Source organism: Pholcus phalangioides, unplaced genomic scaffold, assembly GCF_987345545.1.
Source record: "Pholcus phalangioides strain wild (caught in Gottingen) unplaced genomic scaffold, Ppha-v1.0 ptg000004l_1, whole genome shotgun sequence".
Lineage (NCBI taxonomy): Eukaryota > Metazoa > Arthropoda > Arachnida > Araneae > Pholcidae > Pholcus > Pholcus phalangioides.
The window spans coordinates 5,075,950-5,097,771 of NW_028301597.1; the positions used below are offsets into that span (position 1 = coordinate 5,075,950).

Genomic DNA, 21,822 nt, shown 5'->3' on the forward strand with positions numbered 1-21,822 from the left:
CTCTAACTTTTGAAGCTTTTCATTGAAATATGATTTTTCATTGAAATCTGGTTTTTGTCAATTACTCTGTTTATGCATACTATACAAATATATACATACATTGAGTACATGTGCTTTGCCCCCCACCTCCTGCTGAGTTTAGCCGATGGCAGTTATTTTTCCGTTTTCTTTAATTCTTTTATCCTTGAAAATTATAAGAATTATAAACATAATTATTTGCGTTATTTATAATTATCGAAAAGAAAAAGATTTTAAAAAATGCATTTTTTTAGTTCAATATACACGTCAAAGAATTCATTGCATCTTTTTCAATTGTTGATAGATTTCATAGATTCTCTGATCTTCCGTAAAAAACATGATATGGATGCAATAATAATTTATGTAATGTGTTGATAAATTTATATGAGCATCTCATTGAAAAGTTTTTCATTTCCATTCAAACAAAATCGCAATTAAAAGTACTTCATTTATCTTGTGACAACCAGTAACGAATAGGCGTGAGGTAATTTTGAAACACCCTCTGAAGGTTCATTAACAAACATTTTGGATAATTTCGATATTTTCATCCGGAACAGAATTTGTTTCAGTTCGAAAGAAATTAGTGATTTTTATGACGCAAAATCCTTTACGCCACTTCATGACTAGCCATGAAGGTCATGAAATGACCTGATATTTCATTGTGGTCATCAAGTATCACGTTATTTCCTGATCTTTATCGTTCGTGGTCATTAAATGACTTTGAAATGACGTGATTTTTTTTTTTTTTGACTGACGTCATTCAGAGAAAATGGCCAAATATTCACGTCATATTTGACACCAGGCGACTACTTGGGTATTTCCTTGACCGAGAAGATGCACTGCTTTAATTTAATTTCTTATAATCTCACCTTCGGTCAAGGAAATGCTAAGCGTCGTGAAAGAGCTATGGACACTGAAAAAAATAATTTTTTAAATAGTTCAAAATTACGAGAATCGAATATCAGATGAATTTCTACGAGGAATAGCACATAATTTTTAGCTGCAAGCGTAACTATTTTCATGACATGATAATCATAAGCCTAGATAGACTTGGAAGTCTGGGGGTGGGGGGGCACGATGATGATGATGTCAGTTCATATATACTCATATACATTAGATCAGTCGACTTCGCCTTTGACGCTGGGGGCAATGCCCCGCCATGGCTCCCCCCCGTCCCGTCCGTCCGTTCCCCGTATCTCCGCCCACGATAATAATACATTTCTCATGACGACGGCATATTTGTGTCAAAAAGAAATTCTAACACCTTATTTTCAAAATCATTACAAAGCATTTTGAAAGTATGCCAGTCCTAAGTCTGGAAAAAAGTGGGAAGGGTATTTTTATTTACAAAACACAATCACGGCTATATTGTTCTCCGCTGAATTGTCTGCGCTGATTTGTCTCGCGCTGAACTGTCGTGACACCTTAAAAACCATTATGAGAAAATGAAGAGCTACGTAAAACTTATTAGATTGGGACGCAGAAGCCCAGGTCGATAAGATACTTACCTAAAGTACCAAAGGATGTTTAGAGGTGTCGCGAGTTCGATACCCGGTCCGTCCTTGTCAGAAAACTTTCCTGACACTGGGGTACAACAGAAACGGCGACATGACAGCAGAAAAAATTGCTACCGCAGGGAGTCTCCCATCGAGGAGTTAGCGCACTAACCTCTCAATGAGTATAAAAAACAAGTCTGCCGTTCGGAATCGGCAATAAATTGTAGGTCCCGGTCTAATTAGCCCTCGTGTGCAAAAAATGATCAAATGAACTGCGAATAAATGATTACGATCGTTTAGTGACAATGGTTTATGTGGGTTTGATTTTCAAACTGAATAATCAAAGGTGGACGATACCAAATGCGTTGTCAACTTTGCTCACACTTGGCATCATTTTTAGTGATACTGTGAATGTCCCGTATTTTTCCCAAACAAATATGGTCAATCTATGATTGATCGTTTCCAAGGAAGTTTTAGCAGTTTAGCATATTTGGCAGGTTTTTTTCTCAAACGTGGTTTTTTTTGGCGAGAACGGCCGTTGTACCGTATTTCTCTGGATGAAATATGGTCACAAGTTGTGAAGTGAGATCCCAGAGTAAAGAAAAAATTCTTTGTTTACTAATTAACCAAGTTTCGGTGAATTCCGAGATAACAGTATTCGCGTAGTGGCAGATTGATCTATTCCACCCACTGAGCTATAAGTAAAGTTTACTTATAGCTCAGTGATTCCACCGCACAGATTGATCATCTTGGGTACTCTTCAACAGGGGATGGGTCCGAAGGCATAAAGCCCTGTATAATTGAAGAATAAGAAGATCGGGATCTGGTCAAGTTTGATTGCTTGCAGAGCATTTTTTGAAAAGACTGATTAATATTGTGCCCTCTATTTTTGCTGCGATGTGTGAGTACAGCAAATGTGGCTTATATTATTTTTAATGCATTGAAAGACGTGAAAAGTTTTATTTATCGAAGGTTGTTTGCGTTGACTGCATTCGTACGTGATTAAATGATCATTCATTAGTCGAGGGTGTCTTGTTCTGTAAACTCGTGATGGCATAGATCTCAATCGAAAAAGCCATCCGGGAGAGGGCGATAAATTAGAAAATTTCCAAGTTTTATGATTTCACTATAGGCAACTCAGAGCGTCTGTTAATATCAGTTCGCTTCCGAGTAATGGGCACTGTTTAAAAGAAGCTTTTTTAATACCTAATTTCAAAGGAATAATTTAAATAATTTCTGTTAACGTGACAAAAAAATGAATGAAGATGCTGTGGAATAGAGCATTTGCCACTACAATTAAATTCACAATCTACCAATAAACATGCCGTATAATGCACCTAGTAAACATTCAGAAATTTCTAATGAACCCGTAATGCTCATATGTGTAGCCCTATAGTGTTTATGTTGTCAGAGCTATGTGTGTGTTTCATGTTCTGCCATCTGTCTTCCCATATTTTTAAGTGAGGATGGTAAATGCTTGAATTTCTGTGTTATGCAATTATCTTGAAGGTATAACTACTCTCTGCAGAAACATTTTTCAAATGGATGATTGACTTGCACGTTCACGCCTAAAAGTTGGGAAACCAATTAACATGTGGGGGACATTCCCGCTCCCCTCCCCAAGACCATCAATGACTGATAATGGAAATGCAGTAGGACCTCATCATAACAGACTAATAGGGGCTGAAGGTTGCACAGTTTATAGCAAATAATCCCTACAGGGGTGTCATACAACAAGGTGCAGGTAATGAAAGTAAAGTATTTAGCTGTAAAAAGTATTCATTATGTATCGAATAAAAAACAGCCTTTAGTATAGGTTGAATTGAAAAAGACTGCATTAATCTTAATTTTTCTGGCTAACGAGTTGTACAAGTCATCTATGTTTATGCAAGAAAGAAATGATCGATGTTTAATCACTTGCTTGAAATGCCTTATTAAAGGAGTTAATTCTTTTCTTAACATTTTTGTTTTAGTGCTTAAAACTAGTTTTAACCTCATCAGATGGAAACAAACATCTTTTATTATTAAATTTTTTATTAACTGTCCGTTATTAGCAAAGTCTGTTATTATGAGGTTCTACTGTATATGAATTGATATCATTTCTTCCCCCCCCCCCCCCACAGCCTTTGAAGTTCATCTCCACCTATGATTAACATACTGCTGATTACATCACCAATAGTTAAACAGTGTTAGTCAAATCTGCTTGTTTATAATAATGTAATGTCCTGGTGCGAAGAATAGAGTGGATTAATTAAGCATACAATATTCTGGATATTTCTACAGTATAAACACTTGGAAAAAGAACTACAAGAAATAAAGGTGCACCATCAACCCTATGTGGATAAAGCACACTCCACCCAGATTGATGAGGGCTTTATTCAATTGACTGAGACAGAAACAAGGAACTTCCAAAATAAGGAAAATTTCTCAGATAGCATTACACCATTGCTGCTCCCCCAGAGATTTATAAAATATGGTATTTTTTTAACCCTAGAATACTACCTAAAACAATCTCTGCTTGTGATACCCATATAAAACTGTCTCTTAAGTACCATTCTAGGATTAAAAAGAAACTAAATTATGTTAAAAAAAATAGATATAATTGTCTTGATTTGGTTTAGTTTAAAAATACAAATAAAACTATCAATTGAGTGTTTTTCCTCAGAGAAAACAACAGGGTCAGTAAAAACCTTGGTTTCTTCAGGAAAAAACCCACTGGGTGTTTTTTCCAGGGTTCTTGATATTGAAGAACGAGGAAAGCAAGTTATGTATGCTGTTAGCCTAGTGGTTCCAGGGGCTGTAGAAGCTATGGGTATAACATAGAATCCTATGGGTTAGATTGTGTTGGGTAATTTACAGCAATTATTATGTAATTATATATTACAGTTGCCCCCCCCCCCCATATACGTGGGGATTACGTTCCGGGGGGCCGTGAATACGGAAATCCGCTAATAACAGGACAGGAACCATAGGTTTCTTATTGTATATCTCGTTTATCAAACATCATGAGAAAGAGCAGGGTGGCGCAGAGGTAGAAGGAAATGTAAAAGAGGGTGCAACGATTGTTGGCGATGTTTTATGAAAGAACGTTGTGATTTTTCTGTGTTTGGCGTGTCTTCTTCATATCATCAAGTATGTTGACAAGGCTTCCTCTACTCATTTTTCTACATGTGAAGAACGTAAAATAGAGGGATTTATATGTTATGAAAATCTACTGCTGATTTCAGCTTGTTAATTCCTTCCAGTATGTTACTTGTGGTGAACTTGTCTTCTACTTCTTTATCTCCATCTTCATCTGGTGCTGCTTTAGTTTCAGGACCAGTTAGCTGCATTAACTCCTCGGTCAACCCAATATCAAAAGAACTTTCAGAATAGCATATATTCACTCTCATGGTACCTCCTGACTTCCGGAGCGAAACACCATATAAACTAATCCAGGGAAAGGGTTTTTATAGTCCAAGCTTTTTTATTGTTCGTCCAAAATACTGGGAGCTTTGGCTAATTTTTCCCTTCAACGCTCGGATTCGTAGATTTGAAAATGATGGTGGGCTTTATCATACGCATTTTCATGCGCATACTCATACGCATTTGCGCAAAACAACATAGTAAGTCTATCTCTATCCGCCTTAAAACCAGGAGCTGGCTTTTTTCCTCTTGCTTAACTTCTTTGCGCCATTTTCTTCCAAAATAGTGTAGTTTCTTCAGCATTAAACACCTGGTGAGGTGCATAACCCTTCGCTTTAATAATTTTCTGCAAATTTTTTGAAATTTTCTAGCTGCCTCCTGGTCGGCAGAGGCTTGATTGCCAGTGCTTTTTAAATTGCTTGATCCGAATAGTTTTTTAAACCTATGAAATAACCTCCTTACTTGCATAAAATTCTGATGAAATAGATGTTTCACCAGCCCTTTATAGAAGAGTAAAATTGTTTCGCTTTTTCCGTTATAGCATTACAATCAATTGAAATACATTTTTGTATCAGTCTTGCACCCACAAAAAACAGTATTTTCTGTACGTGGAACACATGGATCCCATAGGCGCTGCAAAGTTTTGACTGCCACGGGTGCAGCTACAGCTCAACGAATTTCAGATTCCATTTTCTTAATATATCTCACCATTCATTCGTTGATTCCGTAATGGGGGACCACAGCAGGTATTGACTTTGCCAAGCATAGTCAATATATCAAATTTTTCTTGTCAAGTTTTAACTTTTTTATCTATCTTTTCAAAGCATTATCAGTAACACTAGAAGAATGAGCCATCCTAAACAAGCACAACTCAAATTTTTTGTAAACTAAACATGTGAACGACGAATGCTGAGTGTTGTAAAAAAAAAAATTCCAATGAAAAAAAAAACGCAAATACGGGGGGGGGGGGGCGACTGTATATCAGTTGCAGCTCGTTACAGAAAATTTGGAGGGGTAGTGTCAAAATTGTTTTGAATTTTATTTGATAATGGCGGGGGCCGATGTCTTCAGGGGCAAGTATGGCAGTTGCCTAAGGCAGGGGTCTTCAACCTATCAGACACAGCGGGCCGAATTGAAACATCCCACAAAGTTCGCAAGCTACCAACTTGTGTAATTTGGTGTTATTGCAATAGAAAAGGGATCAATTTGGCCCAGAGTGAAACAGAGACGAAAATTTTGACATTTTTTCACTTCTGAAAAGTTTTTGATTAATGACTGATTAAATTCTCGGATTTATTTTAATCTGAAATCACTTTAAATGATTTTCTGAAATGAAACTTCTTTCAATAATTATGCAATTATTCTTTTATTGATTGTGAGATATTTTCTATCTCATTGTTTCTCTTTTTTGATTTACAAGTTATTTCTTTTCAATTCTGAAATTATTTGTTCCAGAAATTCTAAAATTATTTTTTCATTAATTCTGAGTTTCATCTTTTTGTTCAGGATAATTTCTTTCAATAGTTCTAGAATTGTTTTTCAATCATTTTCTGAAAATGATCGGTGGGACATTACAAAGAAGCACTGAGGGCCAAATGTGGCTTGTGGGCCATATGTTGAAGAACCCTGGACAAAGGCCTCATGATTTTGGAGCTGCCTAATATAGGCTATATCCACTGACAAACATCTTTGACCTTAGTTGCGGGGGCTATTGATTTCTGCTTTGCCCAAGGATCCTCTCGCATCAAAATTGGATCCTGGCACAAATGTATTGGAAAAGTTGGGAACTTACCACAGAAATACAATATTTCTCTGGTAACTATTATGGTGATGGTAACAAATATATGTCAGTTATTCTCATGAAATAGGACAAAAAATGAAATAAAAAGTTACCAAAACAATGTCAACCTAAAAATCCAAAAAAAATTGCAGGGACACTTCTTTACCTGCTAATAAATGAAATATAGTCAGCAATAAAGTTTGTTAAAACCTAAGATTCAATAAGCAACACTTTAAAAAATTTCCACCTAGCTGAAGGAAATACTTTTCTATGTATTTTTCGTTCAATTCGTTCGTAAAATTTGTTCTATGTGTTATAACATTTGATAGTTACTCATCTATTCATCTATCAGCAGAAACTACTTTAGCTGTAGTAGTAGAGGTTTCAGTAGTTTCACAGTTAAAAATAAAAGTAAAGTTTCCTTCAGGGCTGAGGAGAGTAAAGAAAAAATTTACATTGCATATAAAAATATGAGTTTTAGCTTGAGTCTTAACTTTTTAATGTCACATTATCTATCTGTTACAGGGAAAGATTATATGCCAGCTTTACCTTGGCTGTTCAGTGCTACAGCTCTCACTTATGCTGTGTATGTGAGTTACCGCTTTACAAATAGGAAGAGTAGTAATACTCAAGTTAATTTAAAGATATCGAAAGATGATTCAAAAGTTGTGCATACATTTGACATAGAGGATATCGGTAATAAAGCGGTGTACTGTCGTTGCTGGAGGTCAGAGAAGGTAATTTTTCCTTAGTATTTCTTTCTGAGAAATTTTTTATTTGTCATTGCTATGAGGTTCTTTGTCTTTCAAGTACAGTAGAGTCTCGATAATTTGAGTTAGGTACTGGAATTCTTCAAAATTCCTTCCTAAAGAACGAATGCGAGTAATTTCAGTTTTAATTGAATAGTGTCTTAATCCCTAGGTAGGGGGATCTTCAGTGGAACTCCCATGCCAAACTTTTCCACAGGCCGTTGTATAATAAATTTATAATGTTGAAAAAGTAATAACATTCATATTGGGATCCCAGGGTATGAAGGCTTGACAGATCTAATCTTGCAGCTCTGAAGTGTGTCGCCAACCTCTGTCAGGGGCATCGCGAGGAGTTGGTGTAGTGCAGGGGCTTTGACCACTGCCACACCACAGGCCACATTTTCAGTTTCAGCTAGGCCTACATGTCCTTAAGCTACATTAAACATATGTTATCAAAGTGCTTGGTGGGCCACAAGTATCTCTTCAGTGGCCATACATTGGCATAGCTGCCAAGTCTCCCGAATTTTTCGGGAATCTTCCGAATTTTAGCTTCATCGTTCGACCTCCCGAAAAGTTCTTAAATCTCCCGAATTTTTACAAAAATCACAAAAATCCCTAATTGTCCCTAAAAATTCCCTACTTTGTTAAAAAAAATCCCCACTCATGAAAACAATCCCTAAGGAATTTCTTGTGGGGCATGAAGCCTCTTTTTTTCCCCCTTTCAAATTGCCGTCACACGTTGTAAATGGGGAAATTCCCTTTTTAAGGAAGTTTTACAAACCCTCTGATGGTAACAAGAAAGTTGTTTGTCTTATCGTGCAGGGAAATGGCTTAGCAGCCAATAATCCTGGATAATAATTGAAGATTATAGTGATGCGCATATGGTCAAAATTTCTTTTGTTGAAGTTACGTACGTGCGATATAACAAAGCATGAATACTGATGAACAAAAACATATTTAATCAATTTTAAAGATACTTATTCTGATGAATTTCCTTTCATCAAACGTTCCAGAAGAGGGCGACTTTTCTTTTTTGTACAATTTGTGTTACGGACATAAACATCGATCATGGAAAGACTGCCATCATCACTCGTGAAATGAAAAAAAAAACATCAAGCAAGTGTCACAAAAAGTCAGTGTTCTTTAAAAATTGACGCTTTTTCCCTTCATCTTCCGATGATTTTGGGGTCATTCGCGCAGAATGTTTGTTCACAGCATTTCTGATTGAACACAATATTTATTTTTACATCATTGAAGTTTTGGCCTCCAATTTCACTTGTTTTTTGCGTAGGAATTTCACATTCCCAAGGGTTTTACTTCCATGTGTGTAAAATCCCTATTTTAATTTGACTTCAGTTTTTGAGTAGGGATTTTATTCCCTACGCTTTAACTTTTATGTTTGGAAAATCCCTATTTTATTTGGAAAAATCCCTATTGTATTTATTAGGGAGTGGTTTTAGCATAAAATACGGGTTTGCGCGAAAATCTCCCGAATTTTCATTTTCAAAAGTTGGCAGCTATGCATTGGAGACCCCTGGTGTAGTGACGTCTGTTCAGTGCTTTGAAGCAATTCTTTTTTAGACTATTCTGACAAGCCACAAGTAGAAAGAGTTGGAGAAATACTGAATTAAGCCATTGAATCAAGAACAAAATTAGAGTAAAGAGTAAGTATGAATACAGAAGTCTAAGCCCCCACTCCCTAAAAGGAGGCCTCTGTCCCATTTACTTTGGATTATCAAGACTCTACTGTATAGTGCTCAATCTTTTTGTACAAGTATGTACTATTTCCCTCTTACCACCATATGGTATATGTACGCTTGCACAAGACTCAGTTTGCACTCGGAATGTGTCTAGCTTTCCAGAACGAAATATGCCAAAAACGGTGACGTACGATGCAGACCAATCTTGGAGAGAATTTTTCTGTGCAACTAATATTATGGCGATTTTCACCACATCTTATCTTAAGAAGTATTTAGACATCTTTTAATGCATGGTATAAAATATATTATGAGAATGGTTTGATATTTTTTCAAAAATATCAAACCATTCCAGACTGAATACATCTATTTCTGTGAACAAATCTATTTACTGGTTAACCAATTTCTGATTGTAAAATTCAAAGAATTCATGTGTAAATTCATACAATTTTACGAAATATCATACAATTTTACATATAGATACATTTAATATGTATTTTTGACTGAAAATATCAGACCATGATATTTTGAAAATAAATATCTGATACACATATCGTGATATATATTGATTTACATATATATCGACGAAGCCTGATTTTTAGACATTTTAAATGTATGACATGAATGTCGCTCTCCACTTGTTAATACAAGATATACAGAAGACTGGATGTTGTGAAGATATTTAGTATTTGAGATGTTAATTTTTTAAAGAAGGAAAAAACTCATCTCTGATATATACTGGCATATATATGCTCTAGCGAAGGAAAATCTCTATCTCCTCTGTAGCTTAGTGGTCAGAGCACTCGTCCGGCAATCGAGGGACCTGGGTTCGACTCCTGGTAGAGGCAGAGATGAGTTTTTTCCTTCCTTAAAAAATTAACATCTCAAATACTAAATATCTTCACAACATCCAGTCTTCTGTATATCTTGTATTTTAAATGTATATTTCTGCACTGCTAAATGCATGTTTTCTCATTTCTTGCGCATATTTTTCAGTTTTACTGCATATTTTTAGGGCATACTTCAGTGCTTTTTTTATGCTTTTTTTTTTGTATATTTTTTCAATTTCTGTGCATATTTTTCTGCATTTTTTTTGTAGATATTTTTAATTTTTAGGTCAAATTTCTGCATTTTCAAAAATCCACAGATTATTAAAAATGCAGAAATCCACATATTTAAATGCATTTTTATTTGTCATTTAACATACGTATATTTTTAATATTCCCATGGTGTATATCAAAAATTTTTTTAGAACACATTTTCTATTTTGAGAATATTTCAGCCTATATATTTTTATTTTCATGCATTTAAAATGCATATTTTAACATTTTTATCAATTTTTTTTTATCTTTAATCCCTTACTTTAGCATTATTAGATGAATTTGTTTTCATTTTTCACGCACATTTTTGATTTTATATCATATCTCTGCATTTTTAAATGAAGATTTTGTTTTAATTAGTGCAGGGTTTCAGCTTTTTTTATTGCATAAGTAAGCGGTTTTTTTGGGGGGGGGGAGGTTTTTTTTGTTTTTTTTTTTGTGCATTTTTTGCCACTTTTTAGCTAGTATAATCTAGTCTTTAATTACTACATTAATAAAATTGTCCCGTTTTTTCTGTGTTTTCAATGAAGCTCTCTTGTATTTTTATTTTTCACTGAAATCAAGCAGATCATTATGACTAAAAATATTTATCACACACATATTTGACTTTCCGGATTTTTTTTTCCCCATTGAAATTCATTCTGATCCATGTGCAGTAATACTTCGTTTCCCACCATTGATGATTGTTGGTTTTTTGTTTTTTTTTTGGAGATTTTAGCAATAACTGGAAATTTTGCTCAGTTTTAGATCATATTTGCAAAATTTGGCAATATTTTTCTCGAGAAAGCATGGTCATTTTGAGATTGCAATAGCCCAGGTTTTTTTGGGAGGATTTTTAACTTTTACGAAGCATAATTTGAGGACTCTTACTGGTTTTTCTATATCGATACGATAATTCAGAAAAATACTTATCTGACCCGAAGATGTTGATTAGACAAAATCAGAAGGCTTTGAGTAAATCATAAGCATTAGCACCTATACCACATGCTAATCAAGGCTGTTTGAAATGCTGTTTTTAAGACCAATTGAGTTTTTTTTAACTGTTATGTAGATTAAAAAAAAGAAACCGGGATATTTTGAGAAGTTATTTCTAATAAACCCACTAGTACAGTGGTTCTCAACCTGGGCCATATGGCCCCCTAGTTGTACTGGGATACCTGAAGGGGGCCACGGAAGAAAATTGGAAAAGGGGCCATCACAGGTGGTTTGGAGGGCTTCAGAGAGTTGAGAAGAAAAATTAAGGTATGAAGAAATAAAGCTTTTATATTAGTGACTATACACTTACAGAATCCAACAAAACCAGGGCCGTCTTAGGGCATGGACCTACCCGGGCCTCACCACCTACATTTTGCTACAAGTTCCCTAGAATGACGTTTTTCGCAGGTCCCTGGCTAGATTTTTCACAAACTACCTTCTCTATATTGAATTATAGTGTAAAAAACAAAAAATGATGAAAACCATATCAAGCCCCAAGCTGCAGCTCTGACTGTCCCACTCTTGTGAGGGGTCATGCCCATAAGTAAGGTGGGGACATTATGATATTTGTATAGTACAATAAATTTTGAAAATAAGTAGGAAATGTGTAGGCTGTTTATTTTCAGCTAAGTATGGGACTAACATAGCATCACTTTGCCTGGGAGGGGGGGGGGGCTAGATGTTGAGACGGTTCTGATAGAACTCGGACTAGCGGGGAGATCAATAAATTCTAGGCCAGTGGTCTGGATGCCAATTTTCTTTGCAAAATTTTCGTTCAGTATAAATTCAATGAAAAAATTATTTCAATACGTATGAAGGATCTTGCTTCTGGATGAGAGTTGAAGACTCGAGGTAAGACGGGGGCCACGGGCAAAAAAAGGTCAAGAAACACTGCACTAGTACCATTAAGAAAGAAAAAAATCATCTGTTCATTTATTTTCAAAGTGTATTTTTGAGAAAGTAATGAAGTAGTATATTCCCTTGTATCATTGATTATTATACTTTGGGCATCGCGGAAAAAGTAATTTTTGGAATTGTGTTGTTTTTTGTCATGAAATAGTATTTCTCCACTTCTTTTAAGAAATATATATGTATGCATGGTTTTTTTCCACTTCCAGTTTCCCTATTGTGATGGCACTCATAACAAGCACAATGAATTGACAGGCGACAATGTTGGACCCCTGATACTGAAGAAGAAAGAAGCATAAATTTTGTTTAATTTTTTCTATATAGATGTTATAGTTTAATTATTTTATATGCATATCAACTGTAGTAGGAAGAAATTTTGATTTGAAATGTATGTTGTTTATTGATTTCTGAGTGATTATTTCTTGTGTTAACATCCCCCCCCCCCTTTTCAAACAAGAATTACACTTTTTTTACACATATTTTACACTTTTTTTTTGGTATCTCTTGTTTAATTGCCAAATATCCCCTCGTTTTTCCTTCTTAAGTCTCAGCAACAATTATGAGATTTCTTGCCTAACTTCATGCTTTGTATTTATCTGGCCTTAAAACCCTCTTATGACGATGACAAACCCAGATGGTATTCATGTTGGAGCATATTTTTCATTCATATAAAGGAGGGGGAAGATGGTGTTTTCGAAATATAACTTTACTGAAGGAAAGAGGAGAAATATAGGAATATGCCCCTACAGTATAGAAAAAAATGTTCTTAATGTTTTCAACCCCAACAATAAAAACCATCACCTGCTCAAAACTGGTAAAGATAAAGTTCTGAGAAAGAAGTGGTATTTTACAGAGGGTTTGGTTGTTTCCTCCATGCCAATTATAATGGGAACCAGTGAAATTTGTAAAACTGCTAAAGGGTTAAAACAGTTCTCAAAGTGTGCATCATGAAGAGTTGGTATATGATGCGTATAAAGACTATTCTGGGCAGTTGCGGGTGGAAAAAAGTGAGAACCATTGGGTTATAACAACTGCATCCAGAGGCGTAGCTAACTCTTGAAAGTAAATGCAACTTTGGGCGTAGCCGAGAATAAAGCATCGGTATGCCGTGCGTTGCCATATGTCCCATACATGTAGAATTTTTTTTGAGCACACAGGAGATGGGGGAATGCAGTGCATTCATGAATAATATTGTCTCAAGTATTCGAAGTTCCAGCGACCTAAACAGCATATCTTGTTGATGAAACATTTCTCTCGCAATAACTTATTTTTTACATTAATTTTTTTCAATTATAAATTTTCATAATCCGTGAGTTAAGTGACACGCCTATTTCATATTTGCATGATGTGAATGAATTCATAAAAAAAGAATTTTGAATGAAAAAATGCTGGCTTGTTTCCGCAGTTCGGTGATTTTTTATACGCAGGACTGACAGAAAAAACTTCGTAATGAAAAGACATTTTATCATAGGCGGCGATAGACTCGGAAGTCTGAGGGGCAAGGTCCTTATTGGGGGGGGGGGGAGCACGATGATGTCCATTCATATATGATTATATACATTAGATCTGCCCACTCCCTTTTTGACACTGGGAGGCATTGCACCCCCCCGTATCTCTGCCCATGCATTTTATCAGAAGATCGGAACGGACACAAAACCTTGAGAAATACTGGTAAGTTCCGTATCTCTTATGGTCATTGCAGGTTAGAAAACTCCAGATATTTCCTATTGAATGGGCTGACCATATTTGCACGAGCGAAATACGAGGCATTGCCAATTATTGCTAGAAGTAAGCAAAGTCACCAACTCGTACTAAAAATCGCAAAAAGAAGTCGCCAATCCACGAAATGAAGTGCCACTTCAAAATTGCAGTGAATTAAAAAAAATGTATGAGATGAATATTCTTGTTCGCAGTCGTAATTATGTCAATGTAATTTCTGAGTTGGAAACAATTTTAATCTGATTTTAAGGATAAAAAGTAAAGTTGGCTTCATTGAAAATACGAGACAGTCCCGGAAAATACGGAACGTATGGTCACTCAACTGAGGAGTGAATGTCAAGAAATTTCCAAGTGGTGTTTCAAAAAATTAACAGGCGAAATAAAAGAACAATTTTGGTTAAATTTTCGTGAAAAAAAAACGGGGTTATGGAAAAAATTTCCCTATATCTTGGCTGACCATATTTACTTGAGAAAAATACGGTATATTGGGCTTCCAAGTGCCCCGGGCATCGCGGAAAATGAAGCGCTACTGTAAATTGCAGTGAATTAAAGAAAAACATGACCATTACAAACGAACACCGTTACAGCGACAATCAACAAACACTTTTCTATAATCCCCCAAATAAGTTTTCATAGGAGCAATTGCAGACCTGGAATTCCTTTACAACGAAATTTTGTTTTAACAAAGTGATTTCTTCTGCCTCTTGGAGTTTCGTTATAACGGGAACTCGACTGTATATTAGATCGTAGTTATCGTAATGCAATTTCTGAGTTGGGAAGATAATTTTAATCGTTGATTTGAAGCATATATAGGCGGAGGTAGACTTAGAAGTCTGGGGGGCACGATGATGATGTCAATACATATTCGATAAGTCGACTACACCTTTTGCCCCCAGCGTTCTTCTCCCCAGCACGACTCAACCCACACGGATAAAAGGCTTATATCTCGGGAGGGACAGAGCCTGGGCACGACCACCTAGATAACCTAGTTAACCTAGTTTTTTTTTACCGTTATTGCAAAAATTCACGATACTGCTGTAAATGTTTATATATTTTAAAATTAAACGAAATGTCATAAGAACTAGGGTTGCCTCTTTTGAAATATTGTCATATGAGGTTTTTTAGGGAAACGGGTCCCAACTCTACAAAAAAATTTATGTTAATATTTTACATTCCGTATTATTCATTGATTTCAAAATTTCTGAATGTAAGTTGCTCCACAGAAATCAAGTGACACCCCCATCCATCCAATAAGGCAAAACAATGAAGGGTTACTAGGACTGCCAGACTTTTCATATAGAAGGAATTTGATAAAACACGTGGGGGGGGGGTAGGTAGGGTGCATGCATTGGTTTGTATGTTCATGAATTAGTGAGGCCACATTTCACAAAAATTCTTGGGGGATCAAGTGACCTGAATCCTTAAGAGTTTTGCCACCTATACCCTGCCCCTAGCTGAAGCAGTCAAGAGATTTTATGTTTGAAGTTGATACTCAATTTCCTAGCAGAAAGAACATGAAGTGTTCTTTCTGCTATACTAGATAACTAGGTTATCTAGGTGGTCGTGGCCTGGGTCGTGTTTGGTCTGTCGGCGGGGGGGCATGCTCCCCACGTCCTCCCGTATCTCCGCCCATGATTTTAAGAATAAAAAGTCAAGTTGGCTTCGTTGGAAAACGGACATTTTTACAAAAAAACGTCAGAAAGGCCAAAAAAAACAGGGACTGTGTCGAGGGAAATACAACGGCCCGTATAGTTACTGTCTGTAGCTCAATATGCGGTATACGGCGACTTCACATTCCAGAGGATTCCTTAACCGTGGGTTCACCGAGTTTTTGTTAAGATTTCAGTTGATTTGTGAGTTCTTAAGCGAAAACGGCACATTTTCTGTATATATATTCTATGGTTGTTCTGATTTCGTGAGCTGAGATAGCTTTGCGTACATATGGACTGCCTGATGAACCAGAACCAATATTTTATTGTGATACCGTAAACGAAGGAAATTTTTGAATTTCATTCCTTCAAAAATCTCTTTTTTTTTCTTTTTTTTTAAAATCAGGAACAAATATTTTTCCAGCTGATGTCGTCATCGTTGTTGTTGTTGTTGCTGCTGATGGTTTGTCTTTCTCGACTGTCGCACGTCATTGAACCCTGCGAAACATGGCGGCTGTCAGTGGTGGTATAATGTGTTTGGTTTTTGTGGGGAGCAGTAATCACTGGCCCTATTGAACTCGTTTCGAAATGAACAGATTATGGAAGAAAAACACAAGGAATTGCTCAAATTTTACAGAACTCGATTTTTGCAGTGCGTCGACATCGACAGATTGATCCCTTACCTACAATCCAGTGGAGCGTTAAGTTGTGATGACGTGACTGACCTGAGGAAATACGGCAGTCCTGGCGCTAAAGCTGAAAAATTGCTCGATTTATTACCTTCGAAAGGTCCTCAAGCCTTCCAGTCGTTCTGCCTGGCCTTGGAAAACACATACCCGCACCTGCTAACGGTCATGTTTCTTAGCGGCAATAAAAAAGTGGGAGGTGAGTTCCGATTTCACTGGCTACACCTTCGTAATACGTGCTACCCACCCAGCGGACGATCCCATAGCGCTCCAGAGAAGAAGAAGCGCGAATTTATTGCCAAATTAACTAAACGGGACACATCTGTCTTTCCCCCCCCCCCCCGCACCAACATCTGAATTATTTCTGTAGGAAGTAGTAAACAAAAAACTGAAATTCATGTGAAGGGTATGAATGTTGAGCAACTGTAAATTGTGTCTTGTGTAAGGACATTATGATGTCAGCGAAATTATGTCCAATTTCTTGCTACGATTATCGTGGGTAGAACTCGTTATCATTACTCTAACTTGTGCTGATTCATTGCTCGGTGGATCTACTCTAAATTGCTATATATCTATGCTAAATTGCTCTCAGATGCCATGGCTTATTCATTTCATTGCTCCGTTGATATTTGAAGGAGAGTTTGTGCTGCTGTATGTGGGGATGTCCAGATCATACAGCTAAGAAACCGGGACATGATGTGAATTCCTTAATAAAAACTTGGGGTATCTTAAAAAAAAATTTTCAGAGAGGCCTTGACAAATTGCGTAGCAATGGCTAAAATTATCTGTTGGCGATAAAGTTTGGGGGTGGGGGAAGGATTTACACCCTACATTTCATCTATAGGTGGTGTTGGCTTTTTACAATATGTTCAGTTTGGTGTTGAATTGCAATTAACTTGTCATGGGCTTTTAGGCCATTGGAGATATTGGGGGTGAGAGTTACATATACAGTCAGACCACATTACAGTGACATCTTGGCTAACTAAGCTTTTTTTGTGTTTATATGGATTCGGTTAACGAACATTTAGGTTGTATGCATGCCACTCATCACATCAGAATTACTCTCACTTGAGTCTGATTAACTTATGTCCACGTAATAATTTTTTTACAAATGTACTCCCACTTCTCTTTCTGGAAGGTTTTCAACCATTTCATGTAAAATGAAAGATTCATCGCCAAAACAGAAAATTCCTCAGAAAAACCGGTAGCTTATGTTTTCAGAGCATGCATTCTTTCAGTGCGAGACTTAACATTGAACAGTCTGGGAGATTATCTTCTTCATCTACATGTATCGGGCACAGAAATGAGCTTGCCAAATAACAAATGGGTAGGGAAGGGACACGTGAACTCTACTGGGTTGTGTCAGCTCCTCACCAGCTTTAATAGACTAATAGTATACATTATTGTAAAATAGAAGGATCTCAGAGTATCTGTCTTGCTATAAATTCTCATTTATCTAATTTTGAAGTTGTTTATTTCAGCCTTCGGTAAGTTTTCATCTTTTTTTTATAGTGCTCTTTGATGTTTTAGAAAACCTTTTTTTTTTTTTTTTTTAATTTTGGGCAGAAATTAAAACATTAAACAATTTCCCATAGAAACTTATGGAAAATTAAGCTTTGGCTAGTGAATATAATTCCAGAACTTACACGGAACTCTCCCAGTTTTCCAGGACATCTGGCCATCCTAACCATGTACCTCTGTATTCGTGCCTATATGTGTGTCTGTTACGATGTGTAAGTTCCATGTTTCTCAATGTTACTATTCATAGATTGATAGAATTTCAATCTTAACTTTGTTACGCAGTTGAGGTGAAATAAATACATTCAGCGTATTAAAACAAGTCTTCAACAAACCCCAGATCGCCATGGTGACTAAAAAGCTTGATTTATATATAACTTATTAAGCTTGATAATATTTATTTGCAAACATTTATCAAGCTACCTCTCCCACTTGTGTTTTCCCATCTTTTAACATGTGTTTGATGTTTTGTTTGATATCACTCCTAATTTCTTAAGTTCCTAATTTTAGCTACACTGGAAGACATTTTAAAATATAAAAACTATTACTTCTACTACTTAATCATGCATGTAACTCGTACACATTTTCTCAGCAGAATTTCTAATAAAAAACTACTTTGTGCCTAAAATTTCTTAGTATGGTTACTAATTCAGAACCTTATAACATGGTAGGTGCAGATCTAGAGGGTGTGCTGTGGCTATGGCCCCTCCCAAGAGCCAAATAATATGTGAAAAGCTGGCCTGTATTGTAAAATACAGGACAATCCAGTGAACCTACACAATAAATCTCTCCTCTTGACATATAAGCCTTTTATTTACGGCCGCAACAAAGGTGTATGCAGAATCCACTAGAGAGGGCACAAGGAATCACTTACAGTGAAATTTGGAGTTGATAATCTTAAAAAAAAGTTTCAAATTAATATAAACTATAAGATAAATTAATAAAGATATTTACTTTTGAAATTTCAATTTCTTAACTAAAATATTTGAAAATATCTTTGATTTTTTATCTCAGTTGTGCACAAGTCTCCTGGGCATGAAAACAATACAAGATTTCCGCATGTATAACAACGCAAAAAGTGGTCGCCCGAAAGCTCAATGTTTTGCATCATTCTTCCAACTAGCTCTTAGTTGACTGAAAATGTTTTTGGGGTAATATTTCCCACAATAGCATTTTCTACACGAAAGAGTTATTTTCTTAAAACTAATCTTTTTTTCTTTTCTTTTTTTTTCATTGTTTTGCGACACGGTTTTTTAACTGTTTAAGGGCCAAACTATGAACAAAATCACTTGTTGTTTTGAAATTTGGAATTCGAGGTCCTTTTGCATGCCTATATATAGATCAACTTTGAAATTGGAATTTAAAAAAAAAAAAATTTCTTTGTTTTCCATGATGCTCCATAAATGAAACATTAGCACTTGGGGAGAGGTGAAAGCGGAAACTGGTATCGCCTATATTCTCATAATTTTTTATTTCTGGAGTACAGTTACCACATGAAATGTTCTATTTTCTACTACAAATTCACAACACACACCGATTTTTTTAACATAAAAATGTGTGGAGAGAATTAAATTTTTTTTCTAATGTTTGTGATAAAAGAAGGAAAATATCTTTATGGACCCGTTTGTCACATTGGTAGCATTTAGTGTTTTTTGGCAAACTGCACCCCGTCCTTGCTCCGCAGACACAATATAATGGCCATCAGATAGATGATCTGGCATCTTTTTTCAGTTGACAACGTGGACCTGGATGAATAACTAACACCTCCTTTGTTCATTGTCACTTTTCTTCTGAAGTCCAAATGTGAAATAAGTTCCGCTTCTTGCAACCCTGAATGAATTTTCTAGCATGCTATAATGGTCATATTTCAAATCTTTTCCAATAGAAACCAGAGCTGAAGTTTTTATTGGATTCTAGGAAGAATTTTTTTTTTTATCCCGTGCAATGGGGTTTTTTTGTTTTTTTGAATTGCTCAAAACTGTCTTGCCTTTTCTTGAAACATTCACATAAGTGCTGCACTTTTTCTGCCCTACATTTTTTGAAGAACTGGTTTTGGGAGTTTCTAATCCTGGTTGTTGCAAAATATATATAGCATTTCAGCATTCTCCATACATCAGTTGGAACTGTTGTGGCTAGATCATTTTTAACAATAACATCTCCATCTGTGATGCTCGTTTATAAATATCCTATTAGTTATATATATCTAAAAGTTTCTAAATATCCTACAGCCTCTTCTAATGTTGTGGTAATATAAATATAAACAATTCACACCAGAAAGCACATTCCTCTGTGTCATATTACCCCGAATTCGCCCCTATACACATGTTGAATGATCCAATAGAATCCTGCTCTCTTGCTCTTGAAAAGTCAATGTTTCATAAATGGAACATGCATATTTGAATGTGCATACCTTGTTCATGTGTAACATTAAAAAAAAGTAATTGATTAACTTTGATTGATATGTCAAGTGGTAGAATCACAGAAAATTTTCAATTTACTTCAAAATGGAAATTTTGACAAATTTTAATCAAAATGGAGAAAAATGCCCAAAAAATGTCAAATTTCAAAATTCTGTCAAAAAAGTTTTTATTGACCTGAAGTTTCCAAATTTATTTCAGAAAATATTTTGTACTCATCTCTATCTATATACACTATCTACCAATAAGTATTTGGACACCTATGCAAATGACGATATCTGCGGTCCTGAGATACGTCACGCCCTCCGCCGGTATATATCGTGTAGGAAACAACATCGGCATTAGTCGCATGCAAGATGCCGCGCAGTTCGGAGCTCTCTGATTTCGAGAAAGGTATAATTATCGGGTATCACAAAAATGACCGATCCTTAAGGGACATATCTAGCGAGCTGAAGTACCCAAAATCGACAGTGGCCTATGTGATTAAGAAGTGGAAGGTGAGCTGTGATTGTCGGAATTTGCCCCGAGTCGGCAGACCAACGAAACTGGGAGATAGAGACCGACGGGTGCTGTCCAGAGAAATTCGGGAGAACCACACCCAACCGATGGCCCTCATCCGCGAGGAGTTTCAACAGGCATCCGGGAGTATTGTTTCAATGAATACCATCTGTAAGGAAGCACATCTGATTGGTTTTCATGGTCATGCTGCTGCCCATAAGCCTTTGATCACAAAGTCCAACCGCGTTGCTCGGTTAATGTGGTGCAAAGCACATCAAAATTGGACCATAGATCAGTGGAAACGGGTTCTTTGGAGCGACGAATCAAGGTTCACCCTCTACTGTTCGGATGGCAGGGTCTGGGTCTGGCGTCTGCCTGGAGAATGTCTTCTGCCAGAATGCATTGTGCCAACAGTCAAGTTCGGCGGAGGTGGAATTATGGTCTGGGGGGTGTTTCTCCTGGTATGGACTGGGACCCTTGGTCCCCATTCATGGGAAGCTCAAAGCCGATGCCTACTGCACTATTTTGGATGACAATGTGCTTCCTACGTTGTGGCAGTTTTACGGGGTGGACCCCTGTTACTTCCAGGACGACAATGCCAGCTGTCATACTGCGAGGTTAACCAAGGCTTGGTATGGTGCCAATGGGGTTCATCAAATGGACTGGCCTGCCCAGATCGGAACCCTATCGAGAACCTCTGGGACGAGTTGGATCGCCGAATTAAGGGGTGCCCTACCCGTCCAAAATCGGTGAAGGAACTGACATGTCTTCTCCAAGCCGAGTGGAAGAAAATACCACTAGCCGTCACACAAGTACTTGTGGAAAGTATGCCCCGTAGGGTTCACGCTGTAATTGCCTCTCGTGGAGGCTCTACCAACTATTGATTTTGAATAAAGTTAGTTTTTCTTTTCTATCACAGGTGCCCAAATACTTATTGGTAGATAGTGTATATAAAATTGATTTTCTGTCTGTGTGTGTGTGTATGTATGTTCTCTATACAAATCTACAATTTTAGATCGATCATCGCCAAATTTTGCATATATACCAAATAAGACCCGACTTAAATGATAGGCTACTTTAAAATTTCCTCAGATTAGGGCAAATGCCCCAAATGGGCAAAAAACTGTCGGGGCAACAATAGTTTTTGGACCTCAACAATCACTTTCCGAATGTTTACTTTGGTTACCGTGGTTCCCTAGCAATGCG

The 21,822-nt window shown here is 36.6% G+C and overlaps 2 protein-coding genes across 2 annotated transcripts in view; both read left to right on the forward strand.

The window, feature by feature from the left end:
• Window positions 1-2,144: 2,144 nt before the first annotated feature.
• On the forward strand, window positions 2,145-12,533 carry Cisd2 (CDGSH iron sulfur domain 2). The gene is made up of 3 exons (XM_089255895.1): window positions 2,145-2,415; window positions 7,225-7,436; window positions 12,339-12,533. The coding sequence occupies exons 1-3, from the start codon at window positions 2,412-2,414 to the stop codon at window positions 12,426-12,428; spliced, it is 306 nt and encodes a 101-aa protein (XP_089112021.1). The 5' UTR covers window positions 2,145-2,411; the 3' UTR covers window positions 12,429-12,533.
• A 3,396-nt stretch (window positions 12,534-15,929) lies between these two features.
• Dlg5 (MAGUK family member discs large 5) overlaps window positions 15,930-21,822 on the forward strand; it is a 63,773-nt gene continuing 57,880 nt past the window's right edge. The window contains exon 1 of the mRNA XM_089255910.1: window positions 15,930-16,382. Coding sequence (XP_089112036.1) covers window positions 16,097-16,382 — 286 coding nt within the window. The 5' untranslated portion in view covers window positions 15,930-16,096. The remainder of the gene's footprint in view (window positions 16,383-21,822) is intronic.